At 45.3% G+C, this 27,484-nt stretch overlaps 1 protein-coding gene across 1 annotated transcript in view; it reads right to left on the bottom strand.

Moving 5' to 3' along the window:
* Positions 1 to 27,484, bottom strand: part of LOC147033942 (dedicator of cytokinesis protein 1-like) — a 681,090-nt gene that overhangs the window by 478,309 nt on the left and 175,297 nt on the right. The window contains exon 17 of the mRNA XM_085873660.1: positions 17,817 to 17,920. Coding sequence (XP_085729786.1) covers positions 17,817 to 17,920 — 104 coding nt within the window. The remainder of the gene's footprint in view (positions 1 to 17,816; positions 17,921 to 27,484) is intronic.

Here is a 27,484-nt window from a genome sequence, read left to right as displayed (position 1 = left end):
AAGGAAAGCAGGAGAATTGAAGGAAGTGGGCTTGGGTGGATTATCGGGGGTAGAAAAGATCGAGGATTTGGATGGGGGAAGATAAGAGGTGGTGGTGAACAGCTGTTTTGAAAGCCTGGAGGGAAGAATGGGAAAGAAGAGAGTGAGGAAGTTTATTCCAAAGGCGGGAAAAAAGAGGAATGAAAGAGTGAAGATGAGCAGTGATTCGTGATTTTGGTAGTTTTACCAGAAGGGGGTTGTTGACGGACCTTGAGCGCCCTGTGGAAATGTGGTTGGGACAAATCGCAGAGAGAGCAGTGGGGGCAAGGCTGGAGAGGAGTCGGTAGAAGACAGAAAGACCACCGACCAACCTGCGGTGATTGAGTGAGAGGCCCAAAGACTCAGCTTCATTGCGGGAGATGCCAATGATCTTAAAAGCCCTGGTTTCGACAGCGTGAAGTCGAGAAAGGTGGGAGGCAGGAGCACCAGCCCAGAGGGGAGAGCAGTACTCCATCAGGCTACGGACAAAAGCTTTGTAAGTGGTCAGGAGCTCAAGAGGGCCGAGGAAGGACTTTGCACGACGGAGGATTCCCAGTCGGCGACTGGCTTTTGAGGCAAGGTTGGAAATGTGACTTTCCCAGGAAAGGTCATGGCAGATAGTGAGACCCAGAAGCTTGAAAGAAAAGACTTCTTCCAGAGGATTGTTGAGAAAGTGGATGGGGGGTTTTGTAAACGGTCCTTTCGAAGAGACATAGTGAGAGTGTGAGATTTGTGTGGATTGAAAGACATGTTCCACGTGTTGGACCAGTTTGTGATTTTATCCAGATCTGCAGTGAGCGAAGAAGCTGCTGCTTGCCGGTCTGAGGGATGACAGATGGTACGGCAGAGGGTGGAGTCATCGGCAAAGAGAAATAGAGGATTTTCCAGAGAGTCCGAGAGATCATTGATGAAAACCAGAAAAAGAACAGGGCCCAGAACGCTACCTTGAGGAACTCCAGCCTGCACAGGAAGAGGGGATGAAAGAACTCCATTTAGGGCCACACGTTGACTGCGACAGGAGAGGAAGTCTGCGAGCCATGAGTGGAGATGGCCTTGAATACCATGGGAAGAGAGTTTGGTGAGTAGGGCAGGGTGCCAGACTGTGTCAAAAGCACGTGATATGTCCAGGGATACGGCTCGGATTTCCTGTCTGGCATTGAGGACCTCCATCCATTGATGGGAGAGCAGTAGCAGCATATCCAGGGTAGAGTGACCTGGTCTGAAACCAAATTGATGATTGGAAATCAAGCCATTGGAGAAGAGGAAGGATCTGTAGTTACAGGGATCTGTTTTTGCACCTTTTTTATGCAGGGCAGTGATGTTAGCAGATTTCCAAGCAGATGGCAGATGACCTTGGGAAAATAAGAGGGTGAATAGAACAGAGAGAGGGTGAGCAAGAGCAGAAGAGCAGGCTTTGAGGACACATGGGCTGATGCCGTCTGGACCGGTTGCAGAATCTGACTCGAGGTTTGAAAGCAAGCTCTCCACCTTGTCAGGAGAAAAGGATACAGAGTCCAGGGACAGTTGGGTGCGACTGGGTAAAGTGGGTAGAGATAGTGATGGGTTTGGGACACAAGATTTAGATGCAAACACCGAGTTTAGACATTCAGCTTTATCACGTGTGGAATCAGCAGTGCGGCCATTTGAGGTAAGGGAGGGGATGGAGGGGGAACATACACCAGAAACAGATTTGATTAAACGCCACCAGGATTTTGAGGAGGGAGAGAGGTTTGAGAGTTCAGACTTGAGATGAGAAAGATGTTGTTTTCTGGCTCTCCTGAGGGTAGATACACACTTGTTCCGAGCTTTGTGGAAAGAACTGAGATTGCCCTCAGTTGGGTTTGCTTTCCATGAGGCAAAGGCAAGTTGTTTCAGGACAACTGCCTCGCCACAAGCTTCAGTAAACCAAGGGCGGGAGGAAGGGTAAGACAACTGAACACGAGAGGGGATAAATCTGTGCATGAGGGAGAGCAAGTTTCTTTGAAAGAATTCCCAGGATGAGTTGATGTTTGAGAAAGTAGTGATAGGAGACCAGTCTGTCAGTTTGATGGCTGCTCGGAGACCCTGCCAGTCGGCTTGAGTGAAATGCCAGACTCGACGGCGGTGAGGTGGTTCTCTGATAACAGCCAGAGAGATGTCCACTTTAACAAGGACGTGGTCAGAAGAACCAATTGGAGCGAAGGAAGAGCAGCAGATATTGTCAGGGAAATTTGTCAAAATCAGATCCAGAAGAGATGGAGTACCATTGGTTGAGATCCGGGTCGGGAAGTTGACCGATTGAGTCAGTCCCAATGAGTCGAAGAAAGCTTTTGCTGATGTCCCATGGCAGGTGAGAGGTACCCACACCTAGCCAACTGGTGTGATGACAATTGAAGTCGCCACATAAGAGGAAGAGAGAGTTTGGATGAGAAGATAGAAGATGGTCCATGTTTTCGGAGAGTGAGGTGTAGATGGAGTCATCACTGTTCGGTGGACGGTACAGTACACATATAAACATGAGGTGGGAGTGGAGGGGAAGCCGAAGCCAGAGGTATTCCTGGGGGTGTGGGGGAGTGAGAGCAGTGCAGGGAGAGTGAGGGATAGAGTCTTTGATGAAGAGAGCAACACCTCCACCAGGACGAGGCTCAGGTCTGTCATACCGTAAGAGGGAGTAACCAGGGAGAGATACTTGGGAGTCAGACACGTCTTGGGAGAGGAAAGTTTCTGTTAGGCAGATAATGTCTGGTTTGTCAGTGGCAACCTGCATGGAAAGATCTGAAAGGTTTGAGCGAAGGCCCCGGATATTTGAGGTCCACACTTTTAATGAAGAGGTAGGGGAGGAGGCTTTGGGTGCAGGAGGTGGAGGGGCGGGGGAGGGTGGGAGGGGGGACGAGGGGGGGAGGTAAGGAGGGTTGCTGAAGGAGTGTGGGGTAGTGCAGAATAGCGAGGGGAGGGGGCCGAATGAGGAGGAGAAAAGGCTCTGTGGTGCTGGGAGAGAGGGGGGACAAGAGACAAGGAAGATGGCAGTTGAGGATTTGAGGAGGTGGAGTGAAGAGATGGAGGTGAGAGGGCAGTGGAGGGAGGCAGGTTGGTGGATGAGAGGGGGGGCAACTTAGAGAAGGAAGAGTGAGGGGGATGAAAGGTGCGAGAAAGGTGAGTGGGGAATTTTTGAAAGAGGTGAGAGGGTGGCTTGGAGGGAGAAGAGTGGGATGGTTGCTTTGAGAGTGAGAGTGAGGGGTGAGGGGGGTGAGTTGGCACTGAAGTTGGAAAAAAAGAATGGTTGATGGAAAGCGAGCATCCATGGCAAACTGTGGTTTTTAAAAGTTTTAGGTCAGATATGCGATTTAACACAATTCTTGATGGATGCAATGAAGGCGAATTCAGAGCATGGAGAGAAGAAGCGCTGTAATAGTTGGAATTTTTAGGTAAGGAATGAAGGAGAGGTCGAAATGAGAGCAGTCTGTTAAAATAGCAGAAGAGTAGTGCATTGTGAAACAGTAAAGAGTACCACATGTGTGAGAGAGGAAGATGAAGCATTATAAGATCGTTTTTGTTGTTAATATTAATGTATGAGAGAGTTCAACAGATTAGGTCATGGAAGTGTAAAAAAAAAAGAAATCGAGGAAGACGAGGAGGAAGTTAAGAGGAAGAAGAAGTAGCAGAATCGGGAGAAGGTGAGCGTGTTGTTGTTGTTGTTGTTGGGTATTTTTATTTTTTTTTCTTGAGATAAGAAAGAGATTAGTTGGGAGAATGGGGGATGTTTGGAAAGTGGGGAGGATGAAAATTGAAGGTAATGGGGAGGATAGAAATTGAAGGTAATGGGGAGAAAAAACAAACAAACAAACAAAAAAAACGATTGTCAAAATCAGATCCAGAAGAGATGGAGTACCATTGGTTGAGATCCGGGTCGGGAAGTTGACCGATTGAGTCAGTCCCAATGAGTCACAGAAAGCTTTTGCTGATGTCCCATGGCAGGTGAGAGAGGTACCCACACCTAGCCAACTGGCGTGATGACAATTGAAGTCGCCACATAAGAGGAAGAGAGAGTTTGGATGAGAAGATAGAAGATGGTCCATGTTTTCGGAGAGTGAGGTGTAGATGTAGGTGTAGAGTGAGGTGTATATATATATACTTATCGGGTGTTTCAACCCACTACCAATTCCTTAAGTGATGCAAGATGGAAATTTCAACCAGAGGAAAGGACGCAACGCAACGGGAAACAGTTTAACAAGCACTTTTAATTCGCACGCAGACAAGCACGTATTTACAGTTATACAGTAATGCACGTACACAGTCAAAGCAAGAACAATACGCAGAGTTAAAACCGGATAAAGTAATGTACAAGCACTTGTACGGATTTACTTAATAGACTGGCGGCACACACACATTTACACCAAAAGCAAAGAAAATACAAGCCACCCTCACAGGCAAGGAGGCAGACAGGTCCGCGGACCAAATGAACGTGGGACCTGGCGATCGGCCAGGTCCACGAGACACAAGGGGTCTTACCCGCACCCTCGTAGCGCGATGGCGGGCTGGCCGCAATGTCCGCGTAACGCGCATGACTCCGTGCCCCTGGTATGGTCGGTGAGCTCCTTTGGCGTGCGTTGCGCAGGCACGTGTTGGTCGGCACCACGGTTGGGTTGGGGAACGGATGGGGTTATTGGCGTCATCTCAGCGTGGATGGGGGGGGGGGGAATTGTTGAAGCTCAGGGTCGGGAGAGGGGAATGGCGGACGCTCCGTCCCGCTAGCGGGGTCTCGGGACCGCACCGACTCCGGCAAACTCTCACCCCCAAGTCCTCTTCTGCGTCCCTGCTCCACTCCGCGACTCGTACCTCGACCTCCACTCCAAGCTCCGTCCCCTTCGCCGTCCGATCCCCGCAAACACACGACTCAAGCTCCACGACTTCTGACTAGCGCCACTTTCTGCAAACCCGAGCTGCGTTGTGCTCACACCTTTATAGACCAGGGGAGGAGCTTATATGCAGATTCACGGATCAAAACGTGGTTGGAGGTGGGGCCACGCCACCCGACGTTCAGCCATTGGTCGGGCAAAAAGGGGCGTGAGCCTCTCCTGGTCCGAATTCCTTCCTAAAAGGAGTCCACATGCATCACGCTTGGGGGCGGGGCCACACCACCCGACGTTTAGCTATTGGTCAGGCAAAAAGGGGCGTGAGCCTCTCCTGATACGAATTTCCTCTCCCGTAAAGGCATCCATTTGTACTCGCGGCTCGACGCGTTTGGCAAGAATCACCGAACGGGCCCTGGACAGCACGACGTTCGGTGTTGACTGGTGGTGTGGTTGATGGTTGTGGAAGGAGAAAGGCGAAGGTGGTGGGGGGGTTGCTGTGGTGGTTTGGGTTTGTTGGCGGGCGTCGTTTGGAAATGGCGGTGAAGCGATGTTTGTGGGATAGAGTTGTGGAGGTAAAGAGGTGAAGGTGGTGGTGTTTGCGTTGTTGGTGGGCTTATTGGTCCAAAATAACGATAGAGAAAGAAAAATGGCTAACTCAAAGCGTCGCAGCCCGGATGAATCACACATATTCCCTCTAAACAACGGGTGTGGATGAACTACACATGAACTTATCGATATATCTAACCTGAGGACCTTTCTGGTGTATTGCAAATTTCCACAGCCGAAACAATACACATATATATATATATATATATATATATATATATATATATATATATATATATATATATATATATATATATATATATATAAATAAATATGTTCTTCTTCTCCACAGAGTTATGCCCTTTTAAAACTGAGTAAATATCAAATATTGTGCATGGGTCAGTGGAAGGCTACCCTGACTCCACCAAGCTGCTTCACACACATTGGCCTGCCAACTGGCCTGACTCCAGCCCAATAAAATCATGCGCCATCATTAAGTGAAGCAGCACAAATCGGCAGGCCTCAGGCCTTTGGTCTTAGACCTGGGTGTTAATCCAAGTGCCAGTGCAATTGGAATGATCCCAGGTATATAATCACAATGCATTCTATATGCACATAAGCCATACGCATGATTTTGCTTCATGTATGTATATCTGGGTAGTTTTCGTATAAAATGGGCAAATCCGAGAAACAAACAAAACCCGGTGGGTTAAAGAGTTTCTTCTTCTTCATTTTGTTTACAGTATCGGCTGGAGCGTCTTTTTTCTCCAGTTTGTTATCCGAGTTGCCTTTATTGGTTTCTAAATCTACAAAAGATATCGGTCAATAAAAATTGCTTTTCCTTTTATTTTGCTGAATAGACCAAAACATAGTGCATTCGGGAGTTTCTTGTTGTTATTTTTGTTCCAGTATTAGCTCGAGCATGCGTTCAACACAAACAAATTTTTATCTCCCGAACATTCATTGGGACCGTTTGAGGACATGTAATGTAAAGCAATTTTTGTTCTGTTTAAAATGAAATGTATACTTGAGGACTGCAGAACACAAATCACCTTCATTATACAGAACTTCCAAGAACCATGCAACATATCAATATACAGCATGAGCGGGTGTGGCATGTGTATTGGAATGAAGAAGAGGCCGCCATAATGGCAATATATCATACTGATTGACACTACATTCCATTGTGATCAATAAAATCTCCATCTTCTCAATTGGGACTCAAAATCATCATATTACAGTGTATTGTTGCGGACCGGGTATCGGTTGTGAGCACAACCCCAAGGTGGAGCAGTAGGGTCGACTCTACCGAACACCCGGAATTTAGATCGTACCTTTAAGAAAACTCCGACAGGTACGGGTCCCTTCCCAGACCATGAGTCGTCAATAATTCCACCACGTGGTACAGGGTTATTTGCCAAGCTTCAAAATACCTAGAGCTCCACGTGGCGAGTTACCGAGTACTCACATCGTCGACGGCCCTCGTCCGAGTCGAGTCGTTAGCATGCCCGACCCATGCGCAACCCGAGTGGATGGTTGCCGTAGTTCCGTCGGTCCAAACGTACATTTACAGTGGCAACAGCCTTTATAATTCACCAACATGCGCTATGCTAAGCCAATGGAAGAAACACAGCAACGAACTGATACATTTCACAAATGTATTTATTTATAAAGGGGCAGGGGAGCATGCAAGAAGGCAGAGATATCTGACTATAAGAAATGAGATGCAATGTACAAGGAAAAGCACTTATCCAGTTTGTACTTAAGGACGGGGCCCCAGACACAGACGCAGACACACAGATACCCCCAAAATAAATTGGAACTTCCTGCCTCGTGTAGTCTTTGATGAGACAAGCGACCCAGACCAGCGTCGCGATGCGGTCTGCAGAACCAGGCGCCAGTGAGACGCGAGCCGACAAACCAGGTGCCAGCGAGGCGCGAGCAGAATCCAGAGCTCCCTTCAGTGCTCGAGCAGACTGGACGCGCTCGAGCAGACTGGAAGCAATCGTGCGATGCAGTCAGCGCAAACCAGACTGAAGTGCTTCGAGCCGCGGCCACAATCAATTGTTGCTCCTTCGTCGTTTTTGGGCGCCGTCACTCCAGCGTGGCCTGCGCCTATTGGTCGACAGTCAGCAACCTCCTCGCATTCCCCGGATTGGGCGAGTGAGGCGTCAGGTCCTCGTGATTCCGCCCACATAGTGCTGACATGCACGCGGGCAATGGTGCTGGCCCAGGATGGTGGGAGGAAGCGAGGTGAAGGAGTGTTGTTGTTGTTGTTGTTGTTGTTGTTGTTGTTGTTGTTGTTGTTGTTGTTGTTATAAGCGGTGTAAAAATGTAAAAGAAACCCTGACTATCAAAGTAACTTTGCAGCGCATGTACATTTAATTACCCATTAAACAGGGGAAAGGGAGCTATCTATCCACATTTACTTCTTGAAACAACTGAGCTATATGACCTGAATGTCGAGTGCTCATGGCTTCCAGATTCGTAACACTATCTCCTCCCCTTTTTACAGACTCGTCCCGAGTCGTCAAATTTTCGTGTGACCAGCATGTGCAAGTTTTCCCCTAATACATTTTACCTACGGATCCCTGCGTGTGACTTTTTTTATACTTGTCCCAAAAATAAATAACCTCATGCGCTGCGTAACTAAACTAACAGACTCACACAGACGACTTAAATAAATTGCCGGCGCGACAATAAACTACAGGTGGGTTGCAAACTTATTTACAATTTTTACCTTAACTAATATTTATACTAACCATGGCCCAGGACCGGTGATCTGTGGAAGAAAATGTCACAAGTCATTGTAAAGTCATCGGTGCAGGGGAATGGACTAAAAAAAAAATGGATGAATGGGCTGCACAAACACAGTCTTTGTGGAGTGGCTGCCTGCGGGGCAGTCCTTGCAAAACACAGGAGATGGTCCTGGCACACATGGTTGGATAATGAACACAGGGGCAATGCAAACAGGGCTTGCAGGCATGGGGTTATGGCAAAGGCAGGCAAATCAGGCATGGCAAGGCAAGGCAATGCGGACCAGGCAGATGCAGCACGAAAACAGGTCGGCATATGAAGCTGGCCGGCCTCTAGTATGGTCCCGTGAGGTTGTGTGGAAGGAGTGCAGTGGTGCCGGCCGCTCCGGAAGCGGGCTCGGACCTACCCTTCTGTCTACCCCCCAACCTATCGCCTTTGCCTGTCTTTGTCCATACCCACTCCCATAATTTGCAATAACAAAACAACCAAATTTAGCCCCTTTTTATTTTTTTTTCTTATAACTTCGTCTCCCTAACCCCCTTACTGTCTTTGTCCGGCTAACCTATCCTGTCAACCGAGCCTACTCCCAACCCCTAAAATCCTTCCTGGAGCGAAATAAGGAATAAGCTAGCGTGCTGCCTCGAGGCCCAACAAAGCCTCAGAATGGCCTCCTCCAGATCTCAGCAATCTTTCCAAGGTGGGTCCAGCAGCCTACAGAGAGCGAAGGGATGGATGGTGCGAAGGGGTCCACGTTTCCTATCTACATTATACTTTATTAAACTTTAACTATCTCCGGGGCTTTTCAAAACGCCTTGCTCTTTAAACTACCAGTTCTAAAAACCATGATTCCCGTCGCCTGTGTTGGTGTCCATTATAAATTTGGGCCGAGCCCTCAAGTTTTCACTCGTGCCCTTGCACAATTTCATGGCTGGGCATCGTGGCTCACTTGGCAGGGATTCCCCCTCTGCCGAACCCTAACCATGGCACCCCCGGGCCCTGAGGCTGTCTCTGAGCCTACCAGCTCCCTATGAACGCAGGGGGTTGCCCTTCCCAGCATTGCCCCCCTCCGATGCCCACGTGGCATTTTGGCGCTACGGGTCCCGTTCCGCGGGTCGCCCATGCCCACTACACTATCCCGGTCCCTTGGACCCTTGGCCTTCTCTGGCCGACTGTCTGGTGCCCGGGGTGCCCTCTAATCGATACTCACCTTTCAACGGCCACGCTCCCAGCCAGTCCATGGACTCCCGCACCCTCCAAAACAGGTTTTGAGTCTTCTTTCCACACCAACAACAAAACGACTTCCTTTTGGTAAATTTAACTAACCCACTAACTAACATTAAACTGACCCCAGGGTCACTTGGGTGGGATTCACTCCTCCCCCCACTCAATCATTCGCACCATGCATACCACACTCGCTCCATTCACACTCTTGGACCTGCTGTCCCACATTCACTCATTATGTTTCTCTCTTTTTTTTTTTCCAACTCACTCTTATTTTTCACATCACTCAACACTGCCATTCTCCTAACTAAATTCCCCGAACTATCTCGTGCTCTCTCATCATCCCTCAAACTAATGCAGGTTCCATTTAATCTATGTAGCTAAGCTACGTCCCCACTACACATTCCATGTCTGTCCACGTCTCCCAAAATCAATTCCCCATTCTAAATCTAAACTAAATTCCCACTAACTAGTCCACGGGTCCCATGAAGGACAGCCCATGCCCCCATGAGGCCAGTCTAACTTAACTAAACTAAACCCTTCGCACTAACTAGTGCTCCTATGCCCAATCAGGATGCTTGCCACATCTCTGCCGGGCCGTGTACTTGGAGCGAGGCTTCTTTTTTTATCCCGCCCCCCGGAGGGAGGGAGCGGGATATTGTAATCGTCCGGTTTGTTTGTCTGTCTGTCTGTTAGCAACTTTACGGCAAAACGGCTTTAGCAAACACTATCAAATTTAATCCACAGGTGGGCAATGAACCTTGGACGACCCCATTAACGTCTGAGTCCAATTGGATCAAAGGTCAAGGTCAAGGTCACAAAAAGATCAAAATCGTTTTTCGCTCATAACTTCGTCAAAAATGATCTGATTTACTTCAAACTAAGCTTATAGTGAACCTTATTCTATTTGTCACTTATAATCCTACCCATTCCTACAGTGAAAAATGCATATTTGTGAAGATCGGTAGGGTCCGAAGTTTTGGGAGTCATGGTCATCGGTCAAAATTACAAATTTTTCATTAAGATACGAAAATACAACTTTACGGTAAAACGGCTGGCTCAAAACTGTCAAATTGTATCCACAGGTGGGTAATGAACCTCGGAAGACCCCATTAACTTTTGGGTCCAATTTGTCAAAAATGGTTTAATTGACTTCAACCTAAGACTAAAATATTCCTTATTCTATTCCTTATAATCAACATTCAGGTTAAGGATGTATCAAATTTAAATTTGATCCCCAAAATAACTTTATGCCTTAAATGGGTGGGATTTGTTGTGTCTGGCACCACTTGTTCTTTTTTTTTGCACCGCCATGGTGGCGGTTTACGGCTTGCCCGTTAGTCCCTAAGGGTGATACCAACGTCTCCTCCGATGGCCGATCCGTGCAGCCATGACGTCACCCTGCCAATCGCACAGAGCACTCGCTTTCGCGGGGTTCCCCACATGGAACAATGTGCGCTGTTCACCCGGAGCTCGCGCCGTGAGATCCGGGCCGATGACGTCACTCGCAGTCCGAACCTGCGCGGTTTCCAGTGCAGGTTAGCACGAGCGCATCGTCCCGGGAACCCGCTCCATGCGTTCCGCGAACAGAACACGCGGCATGCAGCACGTGATGCCTCGCACACGCGCCCACATGGGAACGCGCGTGTTCCAAATTCACCCAACACTCGCCGCCATTTTAAACGTCCGCGCGATGGTCTTTTTTGAAACGCGGGACGTTCCCACACCGAAATCGCTCCATGACGACGAGCGCGCGAGGGCCGTTCGCGAAATGCCGAACGGGCTTCATACGTAGCGTCTTGCGGGACCGGTGCGGTTACCAAAATAAACCCGTCCACCATCTGGGTCGGTCCGCGTACCAATTCATCGCATGCCATGTTTGTTACTCACGCACGCCATGACACTCACACCATACTTACCTTTTGGCACACTCGCACCACTCACACACTCCGGGACAATCATATTGGGGAATCGTGTTACCACAAGCAATACCGGGGTTTCCATACCCCCTAAGCTCCGCGTGTACCCGTTCGCAGTACTCATCCGCTCTACCTCGTTCGGCCCGATCAAACTCACCTCGCCGCGATCTGCTTCAAGGGAGAATACTGTCACCCTTTGTTCCTTAAGGAGGCTATCCTGCTGCTCGCACCGGGACACGACACAATCCCCACGCTCAACCCAATCGTCCCTCACTAACTATGTGAGTGTGCTCCTCAATTTCCTCATCCAATTCGTTCACCTCTTTGGATGTCTGCATCTCCGTCAAGGTTAATTTCTCTGTCACCCCCTCGTGTCTCACCCTACATGTCTCCCAAACAATTATGACGTCACTCGTCCCCTCGACCTCACCCGTTTCCATTGCGAGCCCAACACAATTTGCACTCCCTCCTGTCGGTTTGGTCGTTCCGCCACGTGGTGCCGCCATTTTGCCATCCATTGTCCCCATTTTGCCACGTGCAATCGCTATAATTGCCTTTTGCCCTGCCTGGAGGTTCAACCCCATGCTCTGCATCTCACCCCGCTGTGTCTGCATATCGCACCTCAGTGCCTGCATATTCGCATCCATAATCGCCCCTCAGTGCCTGCATATCGCGCGCGTTCGCGTCCATTTTGTTTCCCATCGCATCCGTTTTGCGCGCATTTTTCTTCATTTCGTTTTGCATTCCCCACATTTCTTCTTTCAATTCCCCCCTCATTCCGTTCAGTATTTCTGCCAACTGGCTCAAGTTGAATGGATTCGGCGGAGCCGATCCGCCATGATGGTGTGCGGAACCGGCCGGGATTGGGGAGGAAATTTGATGGGGTGGAGGGGTTGTAATACGCCGCCCCTGCGCCCCTTTCGGACTCTGAGTTTAGTTGCGGGGAAAGTTCCTGCATGGGGGTGGTGTCCTGGACCATGGGTTCGTCTACCACTACATCTACCTCTAAACCCACCTGTTTCAGCCCGTCTTGGCTAGCCATGTCACGTGTTGGGAAAACAATTTAAAATGCTCGTAATTTGGGGGAACAGGGGGGTTTTCGCTCCGTACAACCCTGGTCCGACCCGTAAATTTCTCTCTGGAGTTCTCTGGGTTCGAAACCCGCTCCTGACACCAATCTTGTTGCGGACTGGGTATCGGTTGCGAGCACGACCGCTAGGTGGAGCAGTAGGGTCGACTCCACCGAACACCCGGAATTTAGATCGTACCTTTCGGAAAACTCCGACTGGTCCGGGTCCCTTACCAGACCGTGAGTCGTCAATAATTCCACCACGTGGTACAGAGTTATTTGCCAAGCTTCGAAATACCAAGAGCTCCACGTGGAGAGTTACCGAGTACTCACACCCTCGACGGCCCTCGTACGAGTCGAGCCATTAGTGTGCCCGACCTGTGCGCAACCCGAGCGGACGGTTGCCGAAGTTCCGTCCGTCCAAACGTACATTTATAGTTGCAACAGCCTTTATAATTCACCAACACGCGCTATGCTAAGCCAATGGAAGAAACACAGCAATGAACCGATACATTTAACAAATGTATTTATTTATAAAGTGGCAGGGGAGCATGCAAGAAGGCAGAGTTATCCGCCGATAAGAAATGAGATGCAATATACAAGGAAAAGCACTTATCCAGTTTCTACTTAAGGACGGGGCCCCAGACACACACACACAAATACCCCCAAAATAAACTGGACCTTCCCGCATCATGCGGTCTTCGACGAGATGAGCGACCCAGACCAGCGTCGCAATGCGGTCGACAGAACCAGGCGCCAGTGAGACGCAAGCCGATGAACCAGGCGCCAGCGAGGCGCGAGCAGAATCCAGAGCTCCCTTCAGCGCTCGAACAGACTGGACGCGCTCAAGCAGACTGGACGCAATCATGCGATGCAGTCAGTGCGAACCAGACCGTTGTGCTTCGAGCCGTGGCTGCAATCAATCGTTGCTCCTTCATCGTTTTCGGGCGCGGTCGAGCCAGCATGGCCTGCGCATATTGGTCGACCGTCGGCAACCTCCTCGCATTCTCCGGGTTGGGCGAGAGAGCCATCAGGTCCTCGTGACTCCGCCCACATACGCGGGCAATGGTGCCGGCCCAGGATGGTGGGAGGAAGCGAGGTGAAGGCGTGTTGTTGTTATAAGGGGTGTAAAATTGTAAAAGAAACCCTGACTATCAAAGTAAGTTCGCAGCGCATGCACATTTAATTACCCATTAAACAAGGGAAAGGGAGCTATCTATCCACATTTACTTATTGAAATTACTGAGCTATATGACCTGTATGTTGAGTGCTCATGGCTTCCAGATTCCTAACAGTATAACGTTGGGTGGTGTGTAAGGCTGCTTCAGTTGCACTAAACTTCCGGATTTTTAAAACAATTTTTTTAATCACTATTTTTTAAAAATTTAAATACAGGAAGGCCATGCCATTTGTGAGTTTTACAGCTTTGACATTTTTGTTCCAAGTAAATAGCTTGTCATCTTTACAACAGCCATACTATGCTTGGGTAAGGTTAAGGAAAGTTAAGATTAATTATTGCATAATTGTAAGTGTATTTTTGTTTTGCTTTGGATCACTGGAGCTCTGGAAAAGACATTCGTTTTTTATTTAATTCAATATTGCACCATGATCTGAAATCCACATGTCCAATCATATCATTCCATTCTTCTTCTCCTTCCTCTTTTTCTTCTTCTTCTTCGAAGCAGCAGCTTGGCTGCCAGGTAGCTGCTATCATTTTGTTGGGGGTGTGGCTTTGCCGCTGATGCTGTACCCCTATTCCCAGCATGCTGGTACTCATTTTGCCGACAGGCTGAGTTAACCACACCTGGTGTCAATTCAGCAACCAATGGGCTCAAACTCAGGACCCCAAGATCCCAAGTCAGCCACCCCAACCATGTAGCCAACACCAGGCTTATATATTATTCTATGCAGCACAATTAACTTGGCTATGAAAGACATAAAATCGGCTCTGTGATTGGGGTGTCGTTTCACTTTACCTTCGTACAGAGGGTGAATTATCCTTCCAAACATCACTGTTGGGTGTCTCAACACCCAGTCACATAACATTATTGACCAGGTATGTTTCATTCAAAATAACAACTCAACTTAGCTACCAGTACTCAGGTGTTTGAGAGGAACTTTGCAAGGTCTGGGATGCAGTTTGTGTGTTCCATACTTGTTTTGTTCATCCCACTTGCTTCCTATTGTTCTTTTATCAATATTTTCTTCAAATCCATACAAGTGGATAATGCAGACTTTTAAGAATCAACCACACCTTGGACAATCTCATGAGCATGGAGCAAACTACCATAAGGATTATTACATCATCATTTAGATGACCTTAAGTGTTGCAAGTGTGGAGCCTTCGAACACAAAGGCATTTAAACTCATCTGTGATCATCAAATACAAAAAGCAAAACCATATGTGCGAGGAGATCATGCTCTCAGCCATTTGATTATACCCCAGTATGAAACTGTAGGTTGACAGTCTGTAATGCTACATTTAATTTAATGGCTTGTTTTACATGCAAGTCTCCAAATAACTTTGCATTGTGAGAATTATAATTATTATATACCTCCACCACCAAAGGTGGATGGAGGTTATGTTTTCACCACTGTTTGTCTGTCTATGAGCAGGATATCGCAAAAAAGTTATGCATGGATTCGGACTTGGTGGACAGGTTGTGTGTGCGACGAGAACGAGTTTATTCAATTTTTAGGAAGATCCAGATCTGAGAATTTCAACTTTTCAACTGATTCTTCACCATTAAGAGATTGGGCTCAAAACTACAGTATATACGTACATACAGCTCTGGAAAAAATTAAGAGTCCACTGCAAAATTATCAGTTTTTCTGGTTTTACTATTTATAGGTATGTGTTTGAGTAAAATGAACATTTTTGTTTTATTCTATAAGCTACTGACAATATTTCTCCCAAATTCCGAAAAAAATAGTCATTTAGAGCATTTATTTACAGAAAATGACAACTGGTCAAAAATAACAACAAAGATTCAGTGTTTTCAGACCTCAAATAATACAAACAATACAAGTTCATATTCATTTTTAAACAACACAATATAATGTTTTAACTTAGGAAGAGTTCAGAAATCAATATTTTGTGGAATAACCCTGATTTTCAATCACAGCTTTCATGCTTCTTGGCATGCTCTCCACCGGTCTTTCACATTGCTGTTGGGTGACTTTATGCCACTCCTGGCACAAAAATTCAAGCAGCTCGGCTTTGTTTGATGGCTTGTGACCATCCATCTTCCTCTTGATCACATTCCAGAGGTTTTCAATGGGGTTCAGGTCTGGAGATTGGGCTGGCCATGACAGGGTCTTGATCTGATGGTCCTCCATCCACACCTTGATTGACCTGGCTGTGTGGCATGGAGCACTGTCCTGCTGGAAAAACCAATTCTCAGAGTTGGGGAACATTGTCAGAGCAGAAGGAAGCAAGTGTTCTTCCAGGACAACCTTGTACGTGGCTTGATTCATGAGTCCTTCACAAAGACAAATCTGCCCAATTCCAGTCTTGCTGAAGCACCCCCAGATCATCACAGATCCTCCACCAAATTTCGCAGTGGCTTGTAGGCCTCTCCAGGTCTTCGTCTAACCATTAGATGACCAGGTGTTGGGCAAAGCTGAAAATTGAACTCATCAGAGAAGATGACCTTACTCCAGTCCTCTACGGTCCAATCCTTATGCTCTTTTGCAAACCTCAGCCTGGCTCTTCTTTGCTTCTCATTGATGAAGGGCTTTTTTCTAGCTTTGCATGACTTCAGCCCTGCCCCGAGGAGCCTGTTTCGAACCGTCCTCGCCGTGCACTTCACCCCAGCTGCCGTTTGCCATTCTTTTTGTAGGTCACTTGATGTCATCCTACGGTTGTTGAGTGACATTCGAATGAGTTGGCGGTCATCCCGGTCAGTGGAAAGTCGTTTTCGCCCTCTGCCAGTCTGTAGCTTTGTTGGCCCCAGTGTCTGCTGCTTGACCTTGTTCTTATGAACCGCCGTCTTTGAAATTTTAAGGATGGAAGCAACGTGATGCTCACTGTATCCCTCTGCCAGTGAAGCTAGAATTGAACCCCTCTTTTCCTCACTCAAAACTTTTATATTCAACTCTTTTGGCATGGTCAATAGTTATTTTTTTGATTCGAATTACTTTTGAAGTACTACTGGCACTGTTTTTGCCATCCAGCTGGTCTTATTGCAAGAGGATAGTGATGACCACAGCAGTGGTTTTTATACTTTTCCTTGTTAAATAAGATTCGGTCCAGGTGATCACCTAATCAGTACCTCACCAAGTAGAATGAGGTGTGCCTGTGTTGGAATTCAACAGACACTGGAATGGAATGGCTGCCATACATGTAGAGATGCTGATTTATATTTCTTTGGAGTGGTCTCTTATTTTTTTTCCAGAGCTGTATCATGTATATATATATATATATATATATATATATATATATATATATATATATATATATATATATATGTATATATATATATATATATATATATATATATATATATATATATATATATATATATATATATATATATATACACACATATACATCATGACAAAACTTGGTGGATGAGCTGGGTTGGTGAAAAAACAAGCCAATTAGATCTTGGTTTAGGACCAGATGCAGATCCAGCCCATCAGTGAGATACAATTCAAACTGTTCAACCTGACGGAGGTATGCGCTCTACAGAGTGCCATTCTCGCTGTTACTTGTTTTTACTTAAAAACGGTCAAATTTTTTTGTTGTTGACAAGAACCCAAGGATTCATGATGGAGCTTGTACAAAAACTATATGCTGGATGAAGAGGCATCAGTAAACCTTTTATATTTACAAGGACATTAGCCGGCATGGACAAATCAACACCGAGATTGGATTTTTACCAGGAATCCCAGACTCATTTACTTCAAGTGCCAAATGGGCCAACCCAATCTAATCAAGAGAATTAGTCATAAATTCTGACATTGCTGGAGCAGAGGTAAACATGACACACAATTCTTTGTGGGGTGACCATAACAATTAGAAGTGTGCATAAATGAGTGCTAATCAAAGTAAGAGGGAGGTATGGGTATGCCAAGAGATAAATATAATTGCAAAATAATGGTGATGGGTTCTTTTCAATTTGCATTAATGAACCACTTAAATGTGCAAAAACAAAAAGTAAAGGACACATTCAACGTTTCACGAGTAAAATGATAATTGTACGACCATAAAATTGGGGGCATAGAAAACCTCCAGGAGCTTTGCAAAATAGGGTAATGACACTTCAGTTTGTCATACTAAAGACCACAAAAAGTTTGCACAGTAGGATCCTAATTAAATGGCAATAAAGGGCAAACGTTTTGCTTACTCTTGAATGAAGTCAATAGCATAATGTATCCCAAAAGGACAATCATAAAAATATTTGCACTTCGTGCTGGAAAACAACAACCACAACAACAACAACAACATACCCGATAAACAATAAGCTCATGTTCCCCATCTTGCATCGTTGTGCCGTCTGCCCTCATCAGCTGCACATAAGCCATAGCAAATGGTTTTTCACTTTTGTCGCGAGCTGCAAACAAAGATCAAACAATACAAGCTACTCATATTTGCTGTCATAGCTATAATGTCAATGACCTTTTACACATTCCATTGCAGTTTAAGTTGTAGATAGATTAACCTTTTCAAAGTAATACATCTATCTATAATTCCAGCAATGTGTGTGTGTGTGTGTGTGTGTGTGTGTGTGTGTGTGTGTGTGTGTGTGTGTGTGTGTGTGTGTGTGTGTGTGTGTGTGTGTGTGTGTGTGTGTGTGTGTGTGTGTGTGTGTGTGTGTGTGTGTGTGTGTGTGTGTGTGATCGCTGTTTCTCGACGACCACTGGTCCGATATAATTGAAACTTGCCAGATATATTGCTGGGGACCCGAGGATGTGCCTTTTCAAGGTTTGATATTAAATCGGACAAGTGCTTCCCAAGTTATGGCCATTTATTTACCAAACCAATGACAAGACACGTTGTTGCGTAGGTGTGGCCAATGGGGAAGGGAAGCTCAGCCACGTTCCCCATTACGGGTTACAACGTACGGGCTTCCGAAGAGTGATGACTTCGTGTATTCTAATAATCGATCTATAATTCCAGCAGTGTGTGTGTGTGTGTGTGTGTGTGTGTGTGTGTGTGTGTGTGTGTGTGTGTGTGTGTGTGTGTGTGTGTGAGTGTGACCACTGTTTCTCGACAACCACTGGTCCGATCTAATTGAAACTTGCCAGATATATTGCTGGGGACCTGAGGGTGTGCGTTTTCAAGGTTTGATATTAATCGGACAAGTGCTTCCCAAGTTATGGCCATTTATTTAGCAAACCAATGACAAGATACGTTGTTGTGTGGGCGTGGCCAATGGGGAAGGGAAGCTCAGCCACGTTCCTCATTACGGGTTACAACGTACGGGCTTCCGGAGAGTGATGACTTTGTGTATTCTAATAATTTCTCGATTTCTTATGTGCATTTATAGATAAACACTATGCCCCAAGTTATGATAGTTTTCATATTAGACGGTGCATAAATTTCGGTAACATCAGAGTGCTGGTATGCTCCGAGCCAGGAAGTAAAATTTTTTTCTCTCTTCTCTTCTCTTTTTGTTTTTCCTTGCCACGACATTGCGAAAAGGTAAAATACGTTGGCGCTTATTGAATTATTGGGTATTAAAACTAAATTGCGAATAATCGTAACTGCGAATAATATGCGAACTTCCAGGCCACGCACGTGTGGGCACACGAGAGCGAAGAAACGGCCTGTGTGGTTGTTGTTTGTTGCTCGCGGTTGAATATTTATTTAGTTTTTTTTATGGGCACGTACTAGTGTTTAATAAATTTCCCATACAATGAAAATGTTGATCACGTTACCCAAATAATTTTTCATGTTGTATGTATCGTGTGTGTGTGTGTGTGTGTGTGTGTGTGTGTGTGTGTGTGTGTGTGTGTGTGTGTGTGTGTGTGTGTGTGTGTGTGTGTGTGTGTGTGTGTGTGTGTGTGTTAGGGGGGGAGGGTTTGATATTCCCATTAATAGGATAGAAGTGTATAGAATAGCATGGTCTGGGGAAAAGGTAGTTCGCCAATCTCGATGTAATAAGGAAATGTCAGCTTAAGAATTGTCTCATTTGAATGTACACCATACAGGGGATGGTGCACGGTAATCTTGAGTTTGGGATTATGGTTTCGTAAATTATGTGTATAACCATTATGTCAACGTCGACCAGGGGCGCCGGGAAACTTTGCAAGCAAATGGGATGGAGCTATAGTCGCCTTCCAAGGGGCAAAGCTTGGATCACCGAAGGGGGACGGAGTTTTCTCTTGCCCCAGGAGAAGATGGAGGAGCCTGATCAGGCAGGTTTGGGTTCAAGGGAGAGGTTGGGAGAGTCTGAGTCAAACATGAGAAGGGGAGAACAGTCGATTTCTGAGGAGAACGCAGTTGGTTTGAGGGGAACTGTAGGCAGAAAGAGACTCAGAGGAAAGGCTCTGAGGAGAACAAATTGTAAGGGGGATCAAGTCTGAGTGGAGGAGGTCATCCTGCCTGCCTGCCTCTACCTGTTGTCTTCGCCCCATGCCCATTTTGTCTGCCTGCTGCTTCGTCTCCCCATCATCTGCTTGCATCATCATCCTCATCCATAGTCATCGCCTGCACGTGGCTGCCCTGTGCCCATGCTTTTACCCGCTACTACCAGAACTGTGTCCCCTAGTTTTGTCCCTTTCCCCCTCAGACACAGAATCTGGTGTGTGGCACCATAGTTTTTATATACATTGTATATAATTATTTGTTTTGGATTCGGTATCTCCCCCCCCCACCTCGCTTTCTTCCCTAGACCAACCTGTTGTCATTTCCTCGTGATCATCATTCCACTGGTTGCTGTGGTTCGGGAATAATCCCGTTGGTTTTTAAAAGAGCTAATTTTCTCCTGTTTCTCCTCACGACCCGTGCACATGTTGTCTTCCATCAATTCAGAAAGTCTCCACAGCAGTTAAGCCACTTGGAACATTATGGGATTTGAACCCCTCCCCCCACCCTCCTCCCCCGCCGCAACAAGCGTTAGTTCAACAAGTTCGACGTTAGTTGAACCATTGACACTCCAGTATTTTAAGTATTAGCTGCAAGGACAATTGGTGTCATATCAAACCTACTAACATAGTACAGCCATAAATTTGATATTGAGAGGGGTTTTAATGAAGGATGCATATATTCTGATGGAAGACTCGAAACAACATTCAGCTTCTTTGGCTGTGTGTAAGTTTGTTTCTGCACCAATCCTGATCAGTTGCAAATTGGTGATGAGATGAGTTGGTCCATCAAGCTTCAAATTAATATCTTTATCAGTGTTCTATTAAGCCTGGTGTTGGCTTAGTGGTTAGGGTGGTGGCTTGGGATCCCAGGGTCCTGAGTTCAAGCCCCGTTGGCTGGTGAATTAACACCAGGGGGTTGACTCAGCCTGTCATCCATCTGAGGTCGGCGAAGTGAGTACCAGTGTACTGGTCCCGGTGTATGCCCCGGTTAGAATAGGTATACCATATCCCTGTGTGTCGTAAGAGGCGACCAGGGTTGGCGTCAGGAAGGGCATCCGGCCATAAAAAAACATTTCCTCAAGAAAAAGCCTAACCCCTGCACAGCAGGGAAAAATGGCTGTAAAAACGGTCATTATATCAGTGTTCTATTCATGTCCTGCACACTCACTACTCCTGTCTACTGACATTAGTTGGTGGGTGTTAATGATCCCATAATATCCTTCCCAAAGAGTCAGTGAGCTATCACCAATGTCCAGAACAAATTCAAAATCTCTGCACCCTCAATGGCGTATCCTGTGTTGTAGTGGTGACCTTGCCAGGATTGTAACCCCAGTCAACTGCTTCGGCAGAACTGACACTGGGAAAAAAGCATGGTATATGATAACATTTAAAAAAAACAAGTATGAACAGGTCATTCAGTCCGTGCAACTATTGAGACTTTTGCTGCTGTTGCTTTTAAACCAAACTGAGACTTTGGGATAACTGACGATGATTATATGAGATATGATCGAGCTCGATTTATTGCAATGTTTTCTTGTTTTTATCAGCTGGAGTGGAAAAACCAAAAGGACAGGACAAAATCTTAAAAACATATAGTTTGGTTGAGCACCATTTGGTGACCTGCACCAAGTGTTTTAGATTGGTCCTTCAAGAATAAACTAATTTTTTTCTGATTGAAACATTAATGGATGTCATGAGTTTTTGGAGACTTTCCAATTTAATTATCTGGTACTCAACATACAATGGAAAACTGGTCTTTGTAAGGCTTGGAGTTGGAATGCTTTGGCAGAAAAATAAGGACAACAAATTTTCTCACCCAAATGTGGAGAGGTCTGCTAACCACAGTGAGAAAAATGTGAGTCAACATTTTGGGTGCAAGACCTCAGAGAAAGTGGGTGCTCACAAGACAGGGTGCACCCAAGATGGTGCACGCTCAACATTTGGACATTGGCAAGATTGAAGAACATGCAGAGTTTGTCTACATCAGGGGGGAAGTGAAGCCAGAGCAATGCCAATCAGCAAAGCGTAACTCAACCTGGGCCTTGTGCTGAACCTCCGGCGAGATGAAGTCAGTGGGGTGTGAATATCCCATCCATCCATTGGGACCATACTCTGTGCAAAGCGTTGGTGCTGCCTTAGCAGTCTTATGGGCTATTGGACACAATCCTGGACGGGTCGCCACTCCGACACAAGATACGAGCAAGCTGGTGCTCATTTTGCCGACCTCGGAAGGATGACAGGCAGAGTCAACCCCATCTGCTCTTAATTCAACAGCCAAGCAGGATTTGAACTCAGGATCCTAAGATCCCAAGCCCACCACCCTCACCATTAAGCCAACACCAAGCATGTGTGAATGTGTGGCAGCACGAGTTCATTTTCATCACATACGAGACAAGTCTTGTTTTGTCAGTCTGTCTAACTGATAGGCAGAGTTCAAAATATTTGGCAATGGTTGCTGAGTTTGATTCGAGTAGTGAAATACCAGCATTAACTGCATCACCATCAATGAACAGAACAATGTAACACACAAAAAATAAAAAAAATCAATCCAGAAAGTCTCCACAGCAGTTAAGCCACTCGGAACATTATGGGATTTTGTCATGAAGGTGTACCTTTTTATTTATTAAATGAGCACATGGATTAAACATTTATCGACTCCACGAGCCTCAAACTCCTCCGTGAGCCTCGGCATTGTAAAATAATAAAAAATAGTAAAATAAAAATATCGTTACGTACTTTGATTTACAGTACATGTGCAAATACTAAGCTGGCAGACAATGCTCCCATAAGTACGATGACGAAAAAAACGATCACCAATTTCAATTGATTCAGACATGATGAATGCCACCTGTGGCAGCAATCTGGCTATGGAAGTCTCGATTGTATGTACAACTGATTTGGTTTCCAGTGCTAACGATCTCATCAATGACTGGGTATTGACAGGTTGAGAAAAATGGTTTCAGAAATGATTTTTAATAATTTCATCATCTTTAACCCAATGCACTCTACTGGTGATGCCGAGTAATGCATGCTAAAATGCCTGCAGCACTTTGTAGATGTACAGTGCCACCCGATTGCCAACTCCAAGTACTACACAAAATGCTGGAGATGTTTTCAACTTTGTGAACAAGGTGGCAAACATATTGCGCAGCCTTCCCAGGTTCACCATGAAAAGAAGTTTGATGGTCATTTTAAAGTGGAGCGATAACTCGGTTTTGGGATTTACATGAAAATCATTACAGCGAACAAAGAGACAGAGCATTGAACAATGCAAAGCCTTTCCTGGGTAGAGAAAGATTACAGTGGATCTGCAAAGCAATGCAGATTCACCAACTCACTTTCCGACAAATAACACCATTGCAATACATTTTCGTCATTCAGTGGCAACATTTCAGGCTAATAAATAAGTGTGTGTGAATCTATATTAATATTTTGGCACGCCCCTTTCTTTGTTCCACCATCAGATTTTTGTTACTGTATGAAATGAAACAAGCTTTGACATATATAGTAATGATATTATTGTTTTCCTCAAGAGGCCTCTCAAAATTCGTTTTGATGATTATTGTAGTTACATCTTATTATTATCGATATTAATATTTCGGCACGCCCCTTTTTTTGTTCCACCATAAGATTTTTGTTACTGCATGAAATGAAACAAGCTTTGACATATATAGTAATCTGATGGTGGAAAATCTGATGGTGGAACAAAAAAAGGGGCATGCCGAAATATTAATATACATGATATTATTGTCTTCCATAAGAGGCCCCTCAAAATTCCTTTTGATGACTATGGTAGTTAAACAGTTCATGTTCTCCATTTGCAAAATGGGAGGAATTATTGCACAAAAAAGAAATAAAAATGTCTCCCATTTTTTAGAGGACCAAGAAGATGAGTTCCTAAAACCTTTTGTAGAGGATGTTATTATTAATCACGATACGCCATAGTAAATTGCTCATGTTATTGAACTGTCAAAAAGCTATCAATCAGAGACATATAAAAAAAAACTCACTTGAGTATTCATATCTCTATTTCAACGCGTAATATCAAGCGGTACCTTTATGATGACCAAATAAAACCGGTCTCGGTGTCCGTCCGTCCGTATATCTGTTCACAATCAAACCGATCGTGATGCATTTTAAGGCTTTCCGAGAGCTTTCTAGAGATTACCTACACTCCCGCATGGTGCTGTTTTTATTATTCCTACTGCACTTCATTTGAACATAGATCGAGGATGGATGCGCAGATCCCAGGAGAACAACTATATCTGTACAGAACAATTCATATTATTGATGGATAAAAATGATATTTAATTGATATTATAACAATTGTTTATTTAAAATATCTTCAAATTTTGTGAGTTTTTAGTTTGTTGTGAAATATTAGATCCTCGGGTCTCCGCATATTGGCGTACAGGCTTAAGTCGTACTTCTGTTTACTACCGTAGAATATCACAGAACCATCCAATCGACATGCTGTTAACAGTTTCAGAATCAGCTAAAATCTACAAGATATGAATATGTACACGAAACTGATCCAGCCAGCTAAAATCTACAAGATATGAATATGTACACGAAACTGATCCGGCCTTTTGGATCACTTTAAAGTAGGGTGCCCTGTAATTTTAATGCGCTCCATGGATCCTCCGGAACTGACGAATGGTACACGTTGTGTAGTCACTAAACTACGTGGTAACGTCATCTAAGTGGAGCTACTGTGGGACAGTCGAAGGGGAAAACCTGAATGATAATCAATGGATAAAAATGATATAATATATTGTTTAAAATACATTCATGCTATCTGTCTTTTACCATATGTTGCCAGTGACGCCCGTCCAAGACGGGCACCTTTACTAGTATATATATAAATCGATAATAATAATAATAATAATAATAATAATAATAATAATAATAATAATAACAATAAATGTCAGTGCGTGTCAGTCAGTGTCAACTCCATAACTACAGAAACATAAAACCTAGCAGCCCCAAACTTTGCATGCATACGAAGGGAACTCCAAGAGAGTGCATGAATGAAAATTGGGTAGTTGGGTTAATTTCAGAGATGCCAACTTTTGGAAATCAGAATTAGGGAGGATTTGCAACCGACACCAAATAATGTGCGCGAAGCGCACATCTCGAGCGCGGAGCGCTCGACCCTTGCGGCGGGGTCCAGGGCCCGCCTTAGGGCCCTGGAAGCTCTGGGGTTCTAGACGCTCTCTAGTGCCCTCTGAGCCCTATTTTGGAGCATTTAACATGTTAAGAATTCCCACTTTTTGAACAAAAAAGGGGAAAATTGTGCACTTTTTAATGTTACATGTATGTTAATATTAGTAAGTTAGGGGACAATCAAAGATTAACAAAAAGCACAAAAGAAGCAATAGTTTTCTTACCTTACTGGCTGGTACTACTGCTGCTTGCTTTTTCCATGGCAGCTTTGCTGAGTGACAGCTGTGTGGCTCTTTTAGTCCTTCTGATTATGTCTTTGCTGTATTCTCTCTGGTAGCAAGGGGTGCTATGAGCTAGTTTTTCAATTAAGAGAGCTTCCAGGGTTTTGACACTCAAATTGGGGCGAAATTCAGTATGATTCTTCCGTACAAGACTGAGTGCCCGCTCACATGATGCGTTCGAATGAGGAATGACCAAGATTCCCTTCATCACTTTGCTCAAATTAGGATACTTCTTGGCACCAGTGCAGGGATCTGTGAGCTGTGAAATCCGATGCCACTGCTCATCCAATCTCACTGTCTCAGTAGCAATTGTAGCTATGGAGGCGTCTGCCTGGTAGTGAGCGAATTCACTCTCAAGACTGTCTATGTCACTATCACCGCCACTGAACAGACAGGGGAATTTCTTGATGAAAAACTCCACACAGTCAAACCCCACTTCTTGGTGTAGCTTAACATCCAGCACCTGAGCATGCTTGGCTAATTCATCATCTAGCGGCCAGGTTTTGAAGATGTAATTGCAGGCTTTCACATAATATGAGCGAACTGCACTGAAGAAACCTTGGATGTCTGACTCACTCAGAGTGAAGGTGGATTTCTTGAGACTCCTTTGTTCCCTTATATACAGTTTGGCATCGTTCCCAATCATGAGGTCCTCATCATTCTTCTGATGATTTCTGTCAGAGAAGGGTACATTTACCAGAGCAACCGATGACACCGATGGTTTCAAAAACCGTACGAAGATATCTTTCAGAAGACCATTCAATTCTCCGTGCAGGAGATGAATACAGGGTTCGTCTCTTTGGAGCAGAAGATTCCCCTTCTCAAAAAGCTTGTTAGCATATCGAAGGAAGAAACAATAGAGTTTTGTTTGTGGAGACAAGAACATCCTGTTGACACGTTTTTCTCTAGATTCCTGCACAGTGTTTGAGGAAGATGCGCTTTTAGTTGTAGAACTCGTAGTACACTTAGCCGCAGGGCGATCACACTTGCGTTTACTGCCAGCAGAAGAGGTCAGACTCGTAGTACCAGATCCAATTTTACGTTTGAGGAGAGAGCTTGAGGTAGGTGCAGCCAAGGAAGAAGACCTCTGATTCGAAGGTTTTGCTGAGCTTCTATCAAGTGATTTGGCAAAAGCAGAACTTAACTTGGGTCCTTCTTTGCCTGTAGATGGGACTATCACAGTCTTTCTCGACTCTGAAGGGATCTGCTTTGTAGATGAACGTGATGAAGGGCCGGTGATGCTACCTGCTCTCAGCATTGGTTTTGGTGCTGTCCCTGCTGTCTTCTTCGCAGCAGATACTGCAGTGGTAGTGGTGAATGCTGCTCCACTAGTGCTTGATCCTGCAGTGCCAGTACTGGCAGTAGATACAGTGCCGTCCTTCTTGCTCGTTGTTAGAGTCTTGGCTACAGTTGGTTGCATTTTTCTTCGTACTTCTTCTTTGAAGAAGAGGCGAAGTGGCTCCCACTGTTCAATCAGCCTGTCTAGGCACTGACCAAGGGACAGCCACCTTGTTGCGACATGCTTCAGAATCTTGTGTGTCGGGGCATCACAGAGTTCTTGCAGTGCTTTCACTCCTTTGACGCGTTTACTACTTTTGTCCAAGTAGTAGTAAATATCGATGAGAAAGTCATCTAATTCAATGGATAAGGCCTGAGCCGCCTTCTTGGCCGTATTGTGCATCATATGGCAAGGGCATCCCATGATGTAGCACTCTGGATTTTGTTTGTGGATATAAGCAGCGACTCCTTTGTGCTTGCCCACCATGACAGAGGCATTATCAGCACAAAAGGAAACACAATTTCCCCACGGAATTTTCCTGTCACTGAACTCATGATCAAGCAGTTTGAAAATGTTTTCTCCAGTGGAATCTTGTTTGCACGCAGGCAAACTTTGCAAACCTTGCTTCACAATCCCAGCACTGTTGTCATAGTACGAAATCAGGACAGGATATAGCTGGGCCTCACCACTGTCATTGCTACCGTCTGTAGCTAGGCTAAATGGAGCTAGTCTAGCAATATCGGCAATAGATGAAGCAGTAACATTTGACAACTCACCAATTATTGCTGAAGTTTTTGTTCTTGCACATCCATACTTTGAAGCAACTTTTGAATCTGGAAACATCTTTTGAAATAGAGGTC

Source organism: Eptatretus burgeri, chromosome 1, assembly GCF_056783735.1.
Source record: "Eptatretus burgeri isolate ZD-2024b chromosome 1, Ebu_testis_v1, whole genome shotgun sequence".
Lineage (NCBI taxonomy): Eukaryota > Metazoa > Chordata > Myxini > Myxiniformes > Myxinidae > Eptatretus > Eptatretus burgeri.
This window is presented reverse-complemented; position numbering and strand designations above follow the sequence as displayed.